The sequence below is a fragment of the Taudactylus pleione genome, unplaced genomic scaffold (assembly GCF_031769625.1).
Source record: "Taudactylus pleione unplaced genomic scaffold, aTauple2 ptg000046l, whole genome shotgun sequence".
NCBI lineage: Eukaryota > Metazoa > Chordata > Amphibia > Anura > Myobatrachidae > Taudactylus > Taudactylus pleione.
Window position 1 is genome coordinate 7,753,342 of NW_028284448.1, and position 19,313 is coordinate 7,772,654.

General features: G+C 38.8%; 1 protein-coding gene across 1 annotated transcript in view; it reads left to right on the forward strand.

Annotated features, from left to right (window-relative positions):
* The window catches only part of AFG1L (AFG1 like ATPase), a 255,712-nt gene that overhangs the window by 70,627 nt on the left and 165,772 nt on the right, over positions 1-19,313 (forward strand). The window contains exons 3-5 of the mRNA XM_088460454.1: positions 305-356; positions 3,194-3,295; positions 4,656-4,786. Of these exons, the coding sequence (XP_088316580.1) occupies positions 305-356; positions 3,194-3,295; positions 4,656-4,786 (285 nt within the window). The remainder of the gene's footprint in view (positions 1-304; positions 357-3,193; positions 3,296-4,655; positions 4,787-19,313) is intronic.

A 19,313-nucleotide genomic window follows, 5' to 3' on the forward strand; every position in this document is an offset into this window, starting at 1 on the left:
ACAAAATACAAATCAGTCTGTTTTTACTCATGCTTGATATTTGATCATTTATATTTTATGGCCCTTTAGGCTCTGGTGGAATAGTAAAAACAGAGGTTTTAATCTAATTATGTCACAGCTTAAAAAAACACTTACCAAAATCCCTGAGTGCACATGAGACCCATATTTGTAATGAAAATACTAAATAAATAAAATGTTACATTAAAGCTAAATATCATACATTAGATAAAACAATTAATTAATACATACATAAAGTAAGTGCATATGCTTAGGTTTGACTATTGTGCTTTGTATTACATTCTAGTTATTCACACGAAGAAAACCTCCAAGAGGGTTGTATGTCTTTGGAGATGTTGGTAAGTGACAACTTTGCATGCACCAATCAAGAATCACTGTGTTTCAGTGTTTGTAAACAACATATTTTTGCAATATTTGTTAATAGTTCAACACAAAATACATATGACACCTTATTGGGCTCAATTCACGGAAATTCAATTCAACGCAAATTATATAGCGCCGGGAAGGAGCTCCCGAGCTATTCATTTCAGCGTGCTGTTATGTCGGAGAATGCCCGTTCTCACGCCTTAAACTTGGTGTTTAGTCACGAGAACCAGCATTCTCCGACTTCAGTGCCTGCCGCGATGCTGTTTCTGCCGCGCTAAGGGCAGACAACAGCATCGCGCAAGTAGTTATGTTGGATTTCTGCTTGCACCGCAGGAGGTGTGCGAGAAGAAATCCTTCAGTTTGGCTTAACAGCGTGCTGAATTGAATGGCTTCGGGAGCTCCTTGAATTGAATTGAGCCCATTGAGTGGAGTAAATAATTACCAAAATGCATCCGTAACTAGCTCTTTATGCCTGGAGTGGCATATTGGGGGCAGGATAGCGTAAGTTGTGTAACCTAATGTGACTTGAACACATACCAAGATACACTTCTTAGGATGTGTACCTTTTGTGACTACTAGAAACCTATGTTTTGACCACTGCAGCTGAAAGTACTTCACTCATTAGTGTTCCTGATTCATTAGTACTACATTAAGTATAAATTTTGATCGTCTGTTTGAATTTCCTATTTGTAATTTCCAGTTAGACTACAGCAGGATCATGCACATTTTATTTACAGTATATAACAGTAAACAGAGCATATGGAAGAGCGTTAGTATTTCATTACATTTGATATGGAACATGGGAGTATTGCATTTATTAATAACATAGTCATTATATTAGATATGAATAGGGTAATACAACTTTGCATTTACTACTTACACTGTCAAGCTGCATATCTATGTTATTGTGGAGCATAATATACACATTTTAAGTCTGAATCAGATATACTGCTGTGTTTTGCGTTATACTGTTGTTTTTTTTGTATTTACGTGTACTTTCAAAGAAAAAGGCAGGTTTAAAAAAGATCATCCCAATAATTAATTCCATTTCTTGCCATGACATGTATTTAATCTATTTTTAAATTGAGTAATTAATTTGGCCACATCATCTCCCTTGGTAAACAAAATAACCCCTTTCTGTACTGCAAGTGTCTAGTCTTTGTTAATAATGTAACACCTCCATCCCATTATGATAAGATTACCCGCCTCGGAACATACTCAAAGTTTTCCTGTTTCCTTCTTGTTGACAGATGCCAAAACTGTAACTCACACTTGAGACTGACTTTTGACATAAACTCCCAGTAGAATCATTAAATAAGCAATTAAAAAGTCTTTATGGCCATGATTTATAAGATACGTATTTTACACAAAACAAAATCCCTGCATGTGCAGTACCCCCTTATATTGTACAGTCCATCAGTTTGATAAAATATGCAATAATTACATTTAATTTGGGTTTGATTTGCTGCTATTTTTCTTTGATCAATATGTTACTGCATTCTATTATGCTTAGTTCCCATGGACCCATATATATTAAATATTAAGCAGGGGATGTATCAAGCCTTCTAAAAAGGACAAGCCGAGAAGTTGCCGACGGCAATCAATCAGATTATATCTATTATTTTATAGAATGTATTAGATAAATGATAGCTAGAAGCTGATTAGTTGATGTGAGCAAACTTCACATTTTGAGAAAAAGCTTTCATTGTAAAACAAATTGGATCTGATTGGATCAAGTACAGTAATAGTAAATTCATTTTTATTGCAGGTCTGCTCGGAGCAATTTTCATTAACCTCTTATGTGTTTTTATTTCAATTGGATTGCTTCAGGAAAGGGGATATCATGTGGTTTTAACAGAATAATAATGATTCTATTAATGATAATAGTAATAGTTTTATAGACACTAGCATGCCCAAGCAGACAATGGTTGTTCCGGGCTTGCTGGGAGTTGTAGCTCCACATGCATACTTTCTTTTGACTATAATACACTATTAATCTGGTTGCTGCGTTTGGCTCTGACACTCTTTCCCCCATTCTTTAGTTATATCCAGCCCAACCTGTATTAGTGGTTCTTACTTGAGGATGGTGGGTTTTCCTCTAATTATTTATTCTTTTTAGACACCTCCACTAAAGATAAAGCAGTAATATACAAGATAGTGGTGGTGGCAAGATATTCTCAAGATATGCTTACAGGGTACTAATTTACACTGTGTATTGCATTGCATGTACCTTAATATGTTTTTCAATATATGTGTAACTCCAATTACAACTGTAAATTAACCCCGTTGTTTTTGACTATATTTGGCTTTATGGCGTCCTCTAGTGACTCAGTTATGGCATAGTTTTGTCTAGGATGCCAGTTCTGCTCACCAGCAGTTCAGGTCACAGACATCATTGCCCAATTAATATCTTACCAGAGGCACACACTTGAGCTCTGCCATGACCACTTGTGGTAATTTAGGTGGAGATGTATCAAACCTTCTAAAGAGTGGACAAGTGGAGAAGTTGCCCATAGCAACCAATTAACTTTGACTTAGAAGATGATTGGTTGCTATGGGCAAGTTCTCCACTTTTCAACTTCTCTACTCTTTAGAAGCTTTGATACATCTCATCTTTAATACATTGGGTGGGTGTTTAGTAATAATAACAGAACTATTATTCTCACTTTGTGTAGACAAGAACAGTTATAGTAGCTAATGAGTTAGCTGTTACATCATAGCTGGCATAAAATCTGAATTTTAAAGTTACAGATTAAATTATGTTGAAGAATATAGTACTTTAAAATATATTATTTTATTTTATTTTAAGGTACAGGCAAGACTATGGTAATGGACATGTTTTTTTCCCATGTTGATGTTGAACAGAAAAAGCGGGTGCATTTCCATGGATTTATGCTTGATGTGCATGAAAGTAAGTTGTGATAACTTAACTTTATTTTATTAAGTAATTGTAGTTTTTTGCAAGGGCTCTAGTAACTTAATTGCTCTACCCAAACAAAGGATTAACAGTCGTGTGAATCAGTCTGCCATTTCTGGTAAAACATATGAAATTATCCCTTCTATTAATGTAGACAATAAATTACAATGGTTAGTACAAGACACTAGCAAAGTCAAGGTGCCCACACACATACCGACTTGCTCCCAATCAGCCGATGTACACGATTTCCCCTGAAATCTCCCTGCACTCTCCCCAGGCAGTCATGGTCACGATTTGGAGTTAAAAATGTCCAATCTGACCAAAGATCTATCTTGCAGCCAGTGCATTGTATCCCAGATTGGCTAATCTGCCCTACAGCACGGCAGATCTGAAGATGCGAGGTACGACGAGCGGGGACGCGCATCGTCATCATGATCACGATTTGGCCATTTTTTACATGATCTGTAGTCACGATTCGTCGAAATCGGCCTAATTGGATGAAAAGTCGGTATGTGTGTGGGCACCTTAAAAGATAAATTATGGATTGGTACTAAATGTCCGTTGGATGCATTAAAATATTTATCAGAATGTTCAACCTGGAGCCTGAGAATAGATGGCGTATATTATGTGCATGCAAGAAAAGAGATCAGGGAATGGTCTTGGTCCTTTTGGAAGAAATGCCAGTCTTGTTGCTTAAACTTAAAAATTGCCCACTATATGACCACGTATTAGATCAACATTCTGCCCTTTACAGAGAAAAGTAGTTTTTAAAAGTGTTAAACATTACCTTCTCCTTGTCTGTATTATAAATATGTTTCAGCCACTCTTATATATGCCGATCTGTCAGCATGGTACTGCTGGGTTTTTCAGTTTCTATGTTCATATTGTATTTGTGTGCCTTACTAGTTACTTCACTAAAATTAGAACTATTTAGAACAAAATTTAGTTTGATCAGAGATTTGGGTTTTACAGTTAAGGTGCGTACACACTGGGTGATCAGGAAAGACAGTACGATTACAACATTGTAATCGTACCGTCGTTCCTGATCACCTGTAATGTCAGCACTGAAGGACCAGTCGTTCAGTCAGGCACAGTCCATCATTCCTGACCATGCCAATCTGTCGGTATCGGCAGATTAGCCTGCATGTTCAGGCGATGGACAATGTCGGAAACGACCAGTGGGAGCGCGCATCGCTGGTCATTTCTGACATAAAAGTGAACGATTTGTGCACGATTACTGAACGATTGCACGATTACGATGTCGTAATCGTGCAATCGCTCAGTAATATCGCCCAGTGTGTACGCACCATTATACTAAACAATATTGTAAAGTTATATTGCTTTTTTGATCTAGGAATACACAGACTTAAAAAAACCTTACCGAAAAGGAAGGCAGGATTCATGGCCAAAACATATGACCCTATTGCCCCCATAGCTGAGGAGCTAAGTGAAGAAGCCTGTCTGCTGTGCTTTGATGAATTTCAAGTAAGTGGAAATAAAAACACTCTCCTTTTTATGAGCATAAAAAGACTGTGACCTGTGTAGGCACAAATTTGCAAAATGCTTTTGTTTGGCAATTAGTTCTGGCAACAGGATTATACCAGACACAGGGCCTGATTCAGCAAGGAACGCAGTTGCTAATACGCACGCAATCGGCGATTGTTTTGTACTGCGTATGCATCACAGTGCGCATGCGCAAGCTAGCAATTGCGATTGGTGCTGCATTCGTAGTGACTACGCAGACCCATTGCAGAGTGATTGACAGGAAGTGTCGTTTGTGGAAGGTGGCTGGGGGGTGTTCGGCCGAACGCAGGCATGCCAGTGTGTTTGAACGCTGTTGCATGGACGTGCATAAATTAGCCACTCCGATGCCCTACGCAGTCTGAGGTCTCATATCGTGCATGTAGTGTCTATTGTCGTTCGCCCTTTTATACTGCTACAAAGTCCTTCCCTTGTGTACATTCTTTCGTCTGTAGGTGCAGTAATACTGATTAGTGCATCCTTAGTTGCCACCAGCGGTCGCACTGTCGAAACTTGCACCAGCCCTATGCGTGTGTGTGTATGCAGACGCTTTACTGACACGCCCGTGACATTCCCATAACATTAAACAGACCATTTTGCGCGCATTAGTAGTCACCTTCCAGGAACACCCATCACTTTTCCTCAACATTTCTGATACCATCTGTCTCATTCACAACAGCACCTTTGTGTGTACACTCTGGGTAACATATGCGCTGCACAACCTTTAGGGATTTTCACGCATGTGCAGTTGCAAAAAAATCACTCAACTGCGTGCCCATCAGCATTGTGCGCAGCTCTGAATCAGGCCCTCAATCTCAGCTATTAGGAACCTCCACATGAGTAAAATAGTACAAATTAGTCTATGCACATTAATGTCCTCTTTAGGAGAAACCAAGAAGCAGTCCCAATGTGTTTCGTCTATATAAGACTTCCTAAGGGGTAAGTATTGAGTTGCTGGAGTCTTCTTAAATACCCTACAATTTACCTGTAATTGTGCGGTACAGCTATGGGAACTATTTTTGCACCCAGCTACACCAACTACATGGGTAGCTGGGAGGGAGAATACATAAATAGCAACAATCCCTTTAAGCATATGATATATCTATACTAAAGATACATGGATGATATAACACAGATTTAAGTTTTTAAATCTGGCACTGAAAGATATAGGCAACAATATCTCTAGAAAAATAATATTAAAATAGTTTTTTACAAACAGTTTCTATGACAGTGGACACATGAAGGACTAGAAAAGTAATATTCCATACTTTCAGTTACATTTGGAGATCTAACAATAACTGCTATCTTTCAATAACAAGGAGCGCATAAAGATATCAAATATAAAACAGTATTTAATATAAAATATATCCATATATACATAAATAAAAATAATGTTGCACAATATATACTGATACACAGTTAGAAATGTATTTATATCTTCAGTAATGATTAATAAAAAATGTGCTGATAAAAAACTTAATGAACTCCGCCTAGTAAAAGCCCAATTTTGGGAGCAGCCAATTAATGTCCTTTAGACAGCATAAAGTTCAATAGCCTTTGAAAGAAAGTCTCATCCTTCTTTCCAGAGAAATATCACCAGCTATATTTTAAACTCCACTTTCCTTATATTCAGTGTCCTTAGAGATATCCAGGTTAGCAGCCCATAGTAGCAAGTAGTGTTACAAATCATTTGTTTTTAGGAGAAATGCCACAGTCTCCTTAATTGCGATCTTACCCCTGTCGCTGTTGAAAGCAGTGAGGGCTCTGCTTACTCTGCTTCCACAGTTCCAGACTGCACGGTGTTGGTGGGAGGGTAGGTTCACTTCACAGGAGGGAGTATAGTGATTAATCACGCTTGTCCAGCTGGTAATCGGGAGACCTGTTGTTCCGGCAATAAAAACGTCATAAGCGGCTGCTCAAAGGCCCAATTTAAGTCCGCTGCCAAAAGACCACGTAACATAGTTTGAATATAACTCACTGCCTGTAAATAAGGGAATAATGGGATAGAAATGGAAGAAAATTTCTCTTGCAGCTGAGAGCGAGTGAGAGGTTGGAGTGTTTGGTCATGTAGTAATTGATAAAGATACCTAAGGCCACTGGTTTGCCAGAGTTGTAATTGGGCTGTTACCAGGTGAGAAAGACGAATTACTCCATAATGGTAAAAATAGCGAGGACAATTTGGATAGGTGGGATTGTGATCTAATAGTACTCCATGCTGAGCATGTTGTATGTAATAGGATGTTTTCTTTAGCTGCGGGAGGTAGAGAAATAGGGTGGGTGTGTAGGAGAAATACCATGTTACAGTTAGGATTAAAGCCTGCTCCACAGAGTGCATGGTAAATTGCTATGACCCCCAATCCAAGTCATGGCTATTCTATAATTACATAGGGGGAGGGGTCCCTCCCCCTATGTATTCTGTACTGTGTGTATGTATGTACACTGGAAGGACGAGACTCCTTCCACCTTCATTAGCACCCCTCCCACCTGTTACTGGGTGTTTTTAATTAGCAAGGAGTCCTTGCATTCGAAGACTGCACATCTAACAAGGCACACTGAGGGTAAAACCTACTATATATATGCTGTGTGTCAGTTTTGGGACTGGTATTGGGGTGCGGAGCTCTCTGGGCTGGTGTGGCTGGACTTTCATGGCATCATATTGTACACTTTTTCATTTTTTTAGTTTGTTTTTTATATATGTAGCACTTTATACACTTTTAATTATAACCTCCTACTTATGTAGGACTTAACACAAAGGCATTTCTCTATTATTCTCTAACCTTCACTTTAAATATCACACTAGGGTGATGCCATGGGGCGGTTCTGCTGGGTTGGCCTGGGGGTTCCCGTGCCCTGTATTTGTTCCATAGGAGTGTTAAGTCCCTGCCTGATGGAGGTCACCTGGATATGGTGAGCAGGCCCATAATTATGGCCATAATTATGCTAAGAACCTCTTGGATGCAATTTAGCAGTATTATTATTAGGTTCAGCATAGTTAGAGTGTTCACTTGCATTTGTTTCTGCTATTCTATAATTAGCTGCCAGAGGCATGGTAGGTTTACACCACCCATATGCTTCTGCTTAAATAATGAAATTCTAGGGCGTTTTCCTGCCCATATGAATTTCTGTAGGGGCTTGATTGGACTTGATTGAGAAGTCTAAGGTCTCTCTTAATTGGTATAATTGGAAACATTTGGAGTATATAAAGAAATCTGGGAAAACAAATCATTTTATAAAGGTGGCATCTGCCTATGTAAGACAGTGGGAGATGGGCCCATTTATTGAAATCTGTATGTTTTTAACAATAGTGCAGTGTAGTTAACGGTATAAAGTTGAGAGGGATGTGAGGGAATATTGACACCTAAGTAAGTGAAATACCTACCTGCCCACTTAAAGGGAAAGGAGTTTCCCCATCCTGCCTTAGCCTCCCCAAATAAGGCATGGCCTCAATTTATAAAAATTAATTTTAATGCCCGCTATCCCCTCCAAATCTTGGAGGATTTGCAGAAGGAGTGGTATAGCTTCCTTGGGGTTAGCGAAATATAATAAGAGATCATCAGCAAAAACTGAAAATGTTATCTTGTGTTTTGCCAGGAAAATGCCCCGCTATCCTTTTGTTTTCTCAAAATGGCGTAATAGAGGGTTTAAGGCTAAATCAAAGAGTAAGAGTGAGAGCGGACAACCTTGTCTCGTGCCCAGAGTTAAACAGAATGAACAGGGTGTTTAAAGAGTTTATTGTCAAAAAGGCAATCGGGTCTTGGTACAATGTTTTAAATATATGAATAAAATCAGGGCCAAATTGTTGGTGGTTAAATTTACATATTAAATGAGACCAAGACACTATCGAATGCCTTGTCGGCATCACAACTCACCACAATATGTCTCTTCCCCTTCTCCGCATGTGATGGGTACATTGTCGCTAGGACAGTGTGCATATTGTGGGTAGAGTGACGTCCTTTGATAAAGCCTGTTTGAGCCGGATGTATTAATTTAGGGAGTAATAATTGCAGATGCTGGGCCATAATTTGGAAAACAATTTCAGATCCTGATTGAGCAAAGAAATTGAGCGGTAGGAGGAGACCAAAGCAGGGTCCTTATTAAGTTTCGGGAGAATTATGATATGTGCAGTATTAAATGCAGGTGGTGCTGGATTACCATTAAGTATTGCGTTGTATAAGACTGAAAGGTGGGTAGTTACCTGTGGAAAGAGTATTTTATAATATGCCGCTGACAATCCATCAGGGCCCGGGGTTTTACCAGTAGGTAATGATTTGATAACAGTGGTAATCTCTTGCTCCGTTATTGGTAGAAGATTCTCCCTATCTGATGGTGTGAGCTTAGTTGACCCTGCCTGACTTAAAAATTCCATCCCTTTGTCAGAGTTATCTACAGGTGCCTGGTACAATGTTTCATAGTACAGTAAGAATGTTTCTGCGATTCTGTTAGGTATCATGGTACTGTAGATGTAGAGGTGGTTAATTTGATTAAAGAAATAGGTTTCGTGGATGTGTAAGATTTTACCATTCTTGCCAAGAGTTTTCCAAGTCGATTCCCCCAACAAAAGTATTTGTTCTTTTGAAAATTGAGGTTTGTTTGGGCCTGTTTTGAACACAATAGGTCATATAAAGCCTTAGCATCACGACATGTCCTGGAGTGAGAATCAGAAGGATCATGTAACAGTTTAGCATAAGCGGTGGCCACCGAAGCACTAGCTTACTGGAGTCTATTTTTGAGAGATTTTTTCTTATGCGAGACATAACGTGTTTCCCCGATAATAAGACCTACCCCGAAAATAAGCCCTACCCCTACTTTTGAAACCCGGTCCAAAATAAGCCCTACCCCGAAAATAAGCCCTACCTAAATCCCCATTTTGTCCGGTCCTACACTAAAATGCTCCCAGCTCCGCCCCCGCATGAAATGGATGCCGCCAGGGGGGAAAGGAGGCCCAGCCGCTGCTGCTACCGCCCGCCGACCCGGTCCCTTACTAAATGATAGAGCTTGGAGGAGGCTGCCCGGGCCGCTCTGGCCGCTCCTCCACCAGCTTACAGTGAGATACGGTAGTCAGACTCCAAAACAAGCTTTCAATAAAGCTTGTTTTGGAGACAGCGCTCGTGACGTCATGACGTCACGGCGTGGCTCTGAAGGGCGAGGTCGATGTCGGAGGAGCCGCGGATCAAGAATTGTGGACCGTGGAGGAAGGTAAAGATAAGTGGGGAAATGGCGCGCATTCAGACTGCATTCAAAAGGGAGGGGGAGATTTAAAAAAAAAATGTTAAGTAAAATAAGCCCTACCCCGAAAATAAGCCCTATGGGGTTTTTTTGACAAAAAAAAAAATAAGACAGTGTCTTATTATCGGGGAAACACGGAAGGCGATCTTCTGACCCCTCATGACAGGTTTAGAGTCTTGCCAAAGAAGATTAATATCATGGCTATGAATTAAATTGTCATCTATGTAATTCTGAAAGTGACCTACCAACTATTGGTAGGTCTCAGAAACCAACCAGTAATCCAGCCTAGAGAACGAGTTATGTGGATGGGAAAAGAAAGTATATTCTCTGGACACCGGGTGTAAATAACGCCATGGGTCTACCAAGTGGAATGTATCTATAAGTAGCGATAGAGTGGTTCTATCCCTCCTCAGGCTACCTGAAGCAACTACAGCATGTTCTACAGCTACATTAAGGTTTCCCCCTAATATTAAAATTCCTTCTGTACAGACCTGTAATTTAGAATAAATATCAGAGAAAAAAGATGCGTTGGGGCTAGGGGGTGCATACACACATGCAAAAGTAAATATGTCACCTTCTATCCGTATTTTTAAGAATAGAAATCTGCCATTTGGGTCGGCCTGTTCATCCATATTCTCATATGATAAAAATTTACTAAACAGAATAACCACTCCTCTAGTTTTAGTAGTGAAATATGCACTTTTGAATTCCTTTACCCAAATGTTCCTGAGAGTGTTGGAATCCCCTTACTTCCAGTGAGATTCCTGTAAAAATGCTACATCTGGTGAAAAACATTTTAGATGGTGTAATATTTTCTTTCTCTTAATAGGGGTATTAAGCCCTTCAACGTTCCATGTAAGGAATTTTAAAGTTTGCTTAGCTAATGGCCCTTGTGGATCCGGTGTAGACTTTAACCAACACCCACCCTAGGTAAAAATTGCACATGTATATACCTCTCGGTTCCCCTTGTCCAGTCCCAGCAAGCAGGACAAGGGAGGAAAATCATGTAACACAATATATATTCTAGTGTGTACAAAACAAAAACTGCGTTCAGATAACTATTACTAGTTAGCCAGAAAAACCTAATATAATTTTTCATTTTAAGAACCCAGTAGAGCGACCAAAAAGGTTGCTCTTAATTATAGTAATAAACAATGGTTCCAGTATAACAACCCTACAGGTTGTTGAGTATAATACATATGACAAAACTGAAAAAATAATTCAGAACTATAAGAGCAATATCCCTTAAGACAGTAAGTGTGGTGCCAAACATAAGTGTCCCATGAGGAATCAGGAAATATACAATCCACAACATTTTTACAACAACAGAAATACTTATCCAGTAACGCATCACATGGGTGGAACGAGGCGAGGTAGAGCTAGTGTCCAGTGATTTCAGAAATTTCTTAGCAGGTTTGGGTGAATCAAAGTAGACAGGCTTGCCCTCATGCATATTGCATAACTTCACTGGATACATCAATGCAAAGCGTATTCCCTTAGAAAAGAGCTCTTTGCAGATAGGAGAAAATTCTCGACGTTGGGACAAAACTTGGAACGAAAAGTCCTGAAATAGGAGTAATTTGTGGCCTTCAAAGGAAAGGGAACCGGATTTGGAATACGCCTCCATAATTCGCACCTTAATTCAGGATCTTGAAAATTACAGTTCTTGGGAGCTGTTGTTGCTCCTGACAGATTGGAACAATTCTGTGTGCCATCTCCGCAATGATAGAGTTCACTTTAGCTTCCATATCCAAAGCGGTAGGCAGTCATGTGGAGACAAGGAACAGGAGATCCCTGGGTTTAACCGATTCAGGGAGACCTATCAATCTGAGGTTGTTGTGTCTGTTCCGGTTCTCTAGGTCCTCTAATTTATCATGTAGTGCCGTTATAGTAGATTCATGGGTATGCACTAGTGTTTTAGTCTCATGCAGCTCATCCTCCAACACTGACACCTGTTCTTCGACCTCCGTCAACCGCTGAGAGTGTTGCGACACTTGGGCGACAGCTAATTGCTTCCGCCAGGGGTGCTAGCTTTTGGTCGAGTAAGAGTGATATGATGTCAGAGATTTCTTTAGCTTTTTGACCAGATATTGTGCTGTATTTATTTGAATCAAACAGGTTATCAAAAGGCTCCGCAGAGGATGGGGAGGTTTGGGAGAATGAAACTCCAGAGGTTGTTGGTTTATCCTTGTTTTTAGCTGCTTGAGAGCCTCTGGGACTACTCTGGGATTTTACAAACTTCTCCAAAATAATTGAGGCTAGTACCTCTATATGGAACTCTGTCCACCAACTGCACCTACAGTTATGCACACTGAGATGGAGGTGAAGTGAATAAGCAGTATATTCCCTGAGGGGGGGGGAGCAGTTGAAAACCACACACTGCAGAGCTCTCAGCTATACAGAGAGACAATAGTTAGCAGCAGTGAGCAGGGAGAGTAGTAAGAAAATGTTGCTCCACTATCTTATGCTGACTTGTAGCAGCTCCCAAAAGCTGTCCAGCTGGCTAGGGAGTAGCTTGGAGTCTGGGGGTGCCCAGTTATAACTCTGGGGGCTTGAGACAGCAGGAACAAGGGAGGATGGATAGCAGGATGCCCAGCCACGAATCCAAGATGGCGGCCGCGGGCAACGCCACACTCGTTTGTGGCTAGAATCTGGCAGGGGAGTTCTCAGGGATCCAGGGATGCAGCCACACTTGCCTGGCAGTATCCCAGGGACCTCTGTTGGTGATGGGGGCCCGAAATCCTGTGTAAAGTTTTGAATGTCCAACAAGTGTTGGTTTGTAGGCAAAAGATACCAATGGTTGAACCGAGCTTTTGGTAATATTTAAAGAAATTTGGAACCGCCAAGCCTCCTGTGGCAGAATTGTGAGTTATTATTGATACATCAGGGTATTTTTAGTGCCCTATAAATGAAAAGATTTCAGATGATAGGATTTAAATATCTGAGTTGATCACTTGAATGGAAAGTGTATGGAATGATAATAAGACCGTGGTGTCACAAATCTGGGTCTTAACATTTCTGACAAGCTCAGACACTCCTTCATTGCGGGATCGCTGAAGATCCAGTGAAGATCCCAACAGCAGCTAAGGTAAGTACTAGCTAACCTAACCACCCCCTAATCCTAACCCTCCCTTAGGGGTGCCTAACCTTAACCTCCCCCCAAGTGCCTAACCCCCCCTGTAAATACCTAAACCTAACCCCCCCATCTCTGCAGCCTAAACCTAAGTCTCCCGGGGGTGCCTAACCCTAACCTCCCCCGGGGGTGCCTATCCTTAACCCCCCCTTCCCCTAGCCTAACCCTACCAGGGGGGTGCCTAACCCTAAGTCCCCCACAAGAGCCCCTAACCCAACACCTCCGCTTCTGTCCGTGCCCGGCTTACCTTCGATCAGGATGCCGGGCATTGGGCTCCCGGCGTAGGTATTGCACAAAATATACAAATACTGTATGACAGTATAAAGTGCTTATTGATATAATATTGCACAAAAAATACAAATAAAGTGCTGTATGGTATATGTTGCACCAAAATTCAAAGAAGAGAGGATCCTACCCAGTAGAGAATATGGAGCCACAGGTTGTTGAAAATACAGGGTAAGTCCAGATTACCCTGTATAGGCTCCACAAAGCTTGTTCTCCAAATAGGCAAGGTAGTCCCACAAATAAAGTTCAGGTGTAGTACAGGATACACAGTCCACCAACGTGTTTCGAGCCTCTATGGAGCTCTTTTTCAAGGTGTGGATCTGTGTATGCACTTGGTCCTTTTCTTATACCCCCACTGAGTGATCTGGAAGCTGCCAACCGGAAGTGCGCGGCCGCTGACTTTCGGTTTGGTCTCCACATGGTCCCGCGTGTATACCGGAAGTACCTGGTCCCATGACTTCCGGTTTTCGTACAGGCATCAGCTGGTGACCTGACTTCCGGTTTTCATACATGCATCAGCTGCAGGGGAGCTTTTTCACAAATAGACATAGAAATAGTCCAAATTACTTTATAAAAAATCCTTTCTGTTACTTCAAATGAGGAAATAGTCCAAATTACTTTAGATAAAATCCTTTCTGTTGCTTCAAATGAGGATTTGGAGTGCGTTGATAATTATCTCAAACAGAAGAGTATAAGAGAAAAATTAATAATTAAAACAAGAATAAAAATTAAAGAGAAATATATTATAGGACAAATATAAAGATATATAAATAGGACAAATGTAAAAGGAATAATTATAAGAACCATTTTAATTCAAGTCCTTATTAAGACCTCTTGGTAAAAGTGTTTTTAAATTAAAAATCCATTGCATTTCTCTTTGGGCGAGACGGCCTTCGATGTCCCTAGTTTTCCAGGACCTTTTGATACAATCGCCAGAAATCTTTTAATATGAGTCGGAGAGCAATTATGGACTTTTTTAAAATGCTTTGATAACGAATGTGTCTCTAAACCTTTTTTTATATTTCGGATATGTTCGTTCATGCGCGTTTTCAAAGCTCTTGATGTCCTACCAATGTAGACCAATTCGCAGGAACACTCAATATAATAAATTACTTTAATAGAATGACAAGGTAAAAAATGAGAAATTAAAAACTCTTTATTATTGTTGCGGAAATTGAGTATTTTTGCTTCTTTACTCTTAACTGTCTTGCACATATTGCACGGTCCACAGCGATGAAATCCCTTTTTCTGATTCTCATTTGATTTTCTGTATCAAAGGTACTTTTGACAAGTTTATTCCTTAAATTATCCGCTTTTCTGTAGATAAAATTGGGTTTTGTAGTTAACATAGAACTGAGAATACTATCTTTTTTAAAAATATACCAATGGCGTTTAAAAGAGGTTTCGAAAAGTTTATAATGGGAACCATATTTAGTAATAAAAGCAAAGTCTAGATTCCGTGTGGTGTCTTTTTATGAATGAGTAATGTGCTTCTATTTAATTCAATGGTTTCTTCTTTTTTTCTCTAGAACTTTTGGATCATATCCTCTTGCAATAAAATTATGACTCATATCCTCTATTTGTTCTCTGCAAGTTTCATCCTCTGTGCAATTACGTTTGACCCTCAAAAATTGGCTTTTTGGTACACCTTCTAGCCATCTAGTGAGATGTTCACTAGTTCTGTCGATATAACTATTGGTGTCAGTAGCTTTCTTTAACATTTAGTTTGTAGGGTCCCATTTTTAATATAAATATTTAGATCTAAAAAATGTATTTCCTGGTTGCTTATATTGAAACTTAGTTTAATGTTTAAAGAATTATTATTCAGATAAGTGCAGAAATTTTCCAAATCTTCTTTGTTACCTTTCCAGAAAAAAATGATGTCATCTATATACCTATGCCATGACACCAGGTTCTTGCCCCAAGCTGGATGATGCCAGACTGTATCCTCCTCCCACTTTGCCAGGAAGAGGTTGGCATAGCTTGGGGCGAACCTGGTGCCAATGGTTGTGCCAATCATTTCAAGGTAATAATGGTTTAAAAAGAAAAAAAAATGTTGTGTAAAATAAAGTTAATTCCATCTTCTAAGAATTTTTTCTTTTGAGGTTCCAATGTGGAAATCTCAGTAGTTATCTTTAAGGTAGGATGGGTTAGAGATAACAATGGGTTGAAGATAAAAGTCAATATAACTAGTAATACTATTAACACCGGAAATGATCGGTCGTCCCGGAGGATTTTTTTTCGTCCTTATGGACTTTGGGTAATAAGTAAACTGTTGGAGTCAAGGGGTTCTGAATTTCTAAAAACAGACGTTCCTGGTGTTTAATAGATAACGCTTGTTCTGCTGCTTCTAAGAGAGTACGTAAACTTTGGGTGATTCGTGGTGTTGTATCCGTTCTCAGTTTTTTGTATGTCAAAGTTTGTAACTGTTTGTGGATCTCTTGTTCATATCACAACTTGTCCATAATCACTATATTCCCTCCTTTGTTGGATGGTTTTACAATTATAGTTGAATCCTTCTGTAAATTTGTCAAAGCTTTTCTTTCTTTGGATGTAAGGTTCCATTTTCTAACATATTTTTTCTTTGCAATATTTTCCAGATCATCCAAAACTAGCTTGCTAAAACTTTCTATAAAGGGTCCTTTAAAATGAGCTGGATAAAAATTAGATTTTCTCTTAAAATTGTTGCTTGTTCTATCTGCATTAGAATCTTGTGTTGAAAATAATTTTTTTAAGGTGAGTTTTCTTATATACCTTTGGACGTCAATAAAAGATTGAAAAGCATTAATTTTGCTCGTGGGGGCAAATTTTAAGCCTCTATGGAGTACTCGTTTTTCCTTCTCGGTGAGTGTTCTTGAACTTAAGTTGAAGATACAACAGGGATGATCAGGTATAGATTTTTCAGAAGATTATGTATTTCTTTTTTTATTCTTTTTTGTACCCTTATTTCTCTTTTTGCTTCTGCCACCTCTTTTCCCTCTTCTAGTTTTTGGATGATATAGTACCGATTCTTCCAGTGTCGTCTTCCTCCCTCTAAAAAAGGACTCCTCATTGATGTGAAGCCCTCTTCCAGTGGATTATATCTATTTGAAACTTGAATGTCCCGATCCTGAAACTTTCTTGATAATGGTCTCCATGGGCGTCTGGGTGTGTGCCAATTTTCATAATTATGTGGCCGGTAATTTCTCCTTCTAAAAGTCGGTGGTATGAAGGAATTATAATTTCTCTTTTGTTGTTTTTGTCCTACTTCGTCTCTATATATAAATTCTTTATGGTCGGGTAGTTTTTCTTCTAGGTCTATTTGTTGGTTTGGGTGATGGTTCTTCATGTTGTGTTGTTTTTTTGTGCTTTTTGTCCTTTTTCTTATTCTGTTTTCTAATGTTTTTTGTGTTTACTATTTTAAGGAAATTGAAATCGCGTTGGAATTTCTTCCATTTTTTATATATCAATTTCTTGTGTTGTTTTCAATTTTAATTTTGATCTTTTTTTTCAGTTCTATACATTCCTCCATTTCTTCAAATGGATGTATCAACGATTTTAAGATTTCAATTCTTTCATTTAGAATTTTCAAATCCTTTCTCTGCTCTTTAATGATGAGATCTATCAGTGAAAATGAACAATAGTTCAAGATTAGATTCCACTCTTTGTTGAATTCTAATGATGTTTCCCCAAATGAGGGTGTTTTTTTTATTTGTAATCCTTTGGGGATGATTTTCTCCACTTGATATCTTTCTAATGCCGCATTTTCCCACCATAATTTATTTTCTTTAAGTAAACATTTGCTTATGCTGGACATTGTGGTTTCAATATTATCATCCGTGACATCGACCTCATTACAATCAAGATAAAACGCTAATTTAACAATATTCTCTCTCTCAGCGAAATGTGAAAACATATTTGCTGCTTTAAGGAGGATCTGATAGGGAAAAGTAAAATATTTATATACAGATATGTAGAAACCCTCTAAGTGCACAAAATGTTTAGAGTCTGCCGGTGAAGTGTAAACACAAATGAGAGTCCCTAAAACTCCCACAACATAAATGGAGCAGTAAAAACAATAGTTAACTTCTTGGCGCTCAGAAAATTCTCTTCAGAAAATGCTAAATTGAAAGCATTTTAATAAAACATGGAAGAATAACAACAATGATAAAAATACATAGAATCCAAAATATGACAGTATAAAGTGCTAGGTGATGTAATATTGCACAAAATATCCAAATATTGTATGACAGTATAAAGTGCTCAATTTCCACAACAATAATAAGGAGTACAAAACCCAATTTTATCTACAGAAAAGCGGATAATTTAAGGAATAAACTTGTCAAAAGTACCTTTGATACAGAAAATCAAATGAGAATCAGAACAAAGGGATTTCATCGCTGTGGACCGTGCAATATGTGCAAGACAGTTAAGAGTAAAGAAGCAAAAATACTCAATTTCCGCAACAATAATAAAGAGTTTTTCATTTCTCATTTTTTAACTTGTCATTCTATTAATGTAATTTATTATATTGAGTGTTCCTGCGAATTGGTCTACATTGGTAGGACATCAAGAGCTTTGAAAACGCGCATGAACGAACATATCCGAAATATAAAAAAATGTTTAGAGAAGCATTCGTTATCAAAGCATTTCAAAAAAGTCCATAATTGCTCTCCGACTCATATTAAAAGATTTCTGGTGATTGACTGTATCAAAAGGTCCTGGAAAAATAGGGACATCGAAGGCCGTCTCACCCAAAAAGAAATGCAATGGATTTTTAATTTAAAAACACTTTTACCAAGAGGTCTTAATAAGGACTTTGAATTAAAATGGTTCTTATAATTATTCCTTTTACATTTGTCCTATTTATATATCTTTATATTTGTCCTATAATATATTTCTCTTTATTTTTTTTCTTGGTTTAATTATTAATTTTTCTCTTATACTCTTCTGTTTGAGGTAATTATCAACGCACTCCAAATCCTCATTTGAAGCAACAGAAAGGATTTTTTATAAAGTAATTTGGACTATTTTTGTGTCTACGTGTTGAAAACCTCCCCCGCAGCTGATGCATGTATGAAAACCGGAAGTCAGGTCACCAGCTGATGCCTGTACGAAAACTCGAAGTCACGGGACCAGGTACTTCCGGTATACACGCGGGACCACGTGGAGACCAAACCGAAAGTCAGCGGCCGCGCACTTCCAGTCTGCGGCTTCCAGATCACTCAGTGGGGGTATAAGAATAGGACCAAGTACATACACAGATCCACACCTTGAAAAAGAGCTCCATAGGAGCTCAAAACACGTTGGTGGACTGTGTATGCTGTACTACATCTGAACTTTATTTGTGGGACTACCTTGCCTATTTGGAGAACAATCTTTGTGGAGCCTATACAGGGTAATCCGGACTTACACTGTATTTTCAACATCCTGTGGCTCCACATTCTCTACTGGGTAGGATCCTCTCTTCTTTGAATTTTGGTGCAACATATACCATCCAGCACTTGATTTGTATTTTTTGTGCAATATTACATCAATAAGCACTTTATACTGTCATCCAGTATTTGGATATTTTGTGCAATATTACATTACCCAGCACTTTATGCTGTCATATTTTGGATTCTATGTATTTTTATCATTGTTTTTATTCTTCCATGTTTTATTAAAATGCTTTCAATTTAGCATTTTCTGAAGAGAAGTTTCTGAGCGCCAAGAAGTTATCACTATTGTTTTTACTGCTCCATTTATGTTGCGGGAGTTTTAGTGACTCTCATTTGTGTTTAAACTTCACCGGCACTCTAAACATTTTTTGCATTTAGAGGGTTTCTACATATCTGTATGTAGGTAAAATGACAGGCATCTGGATTT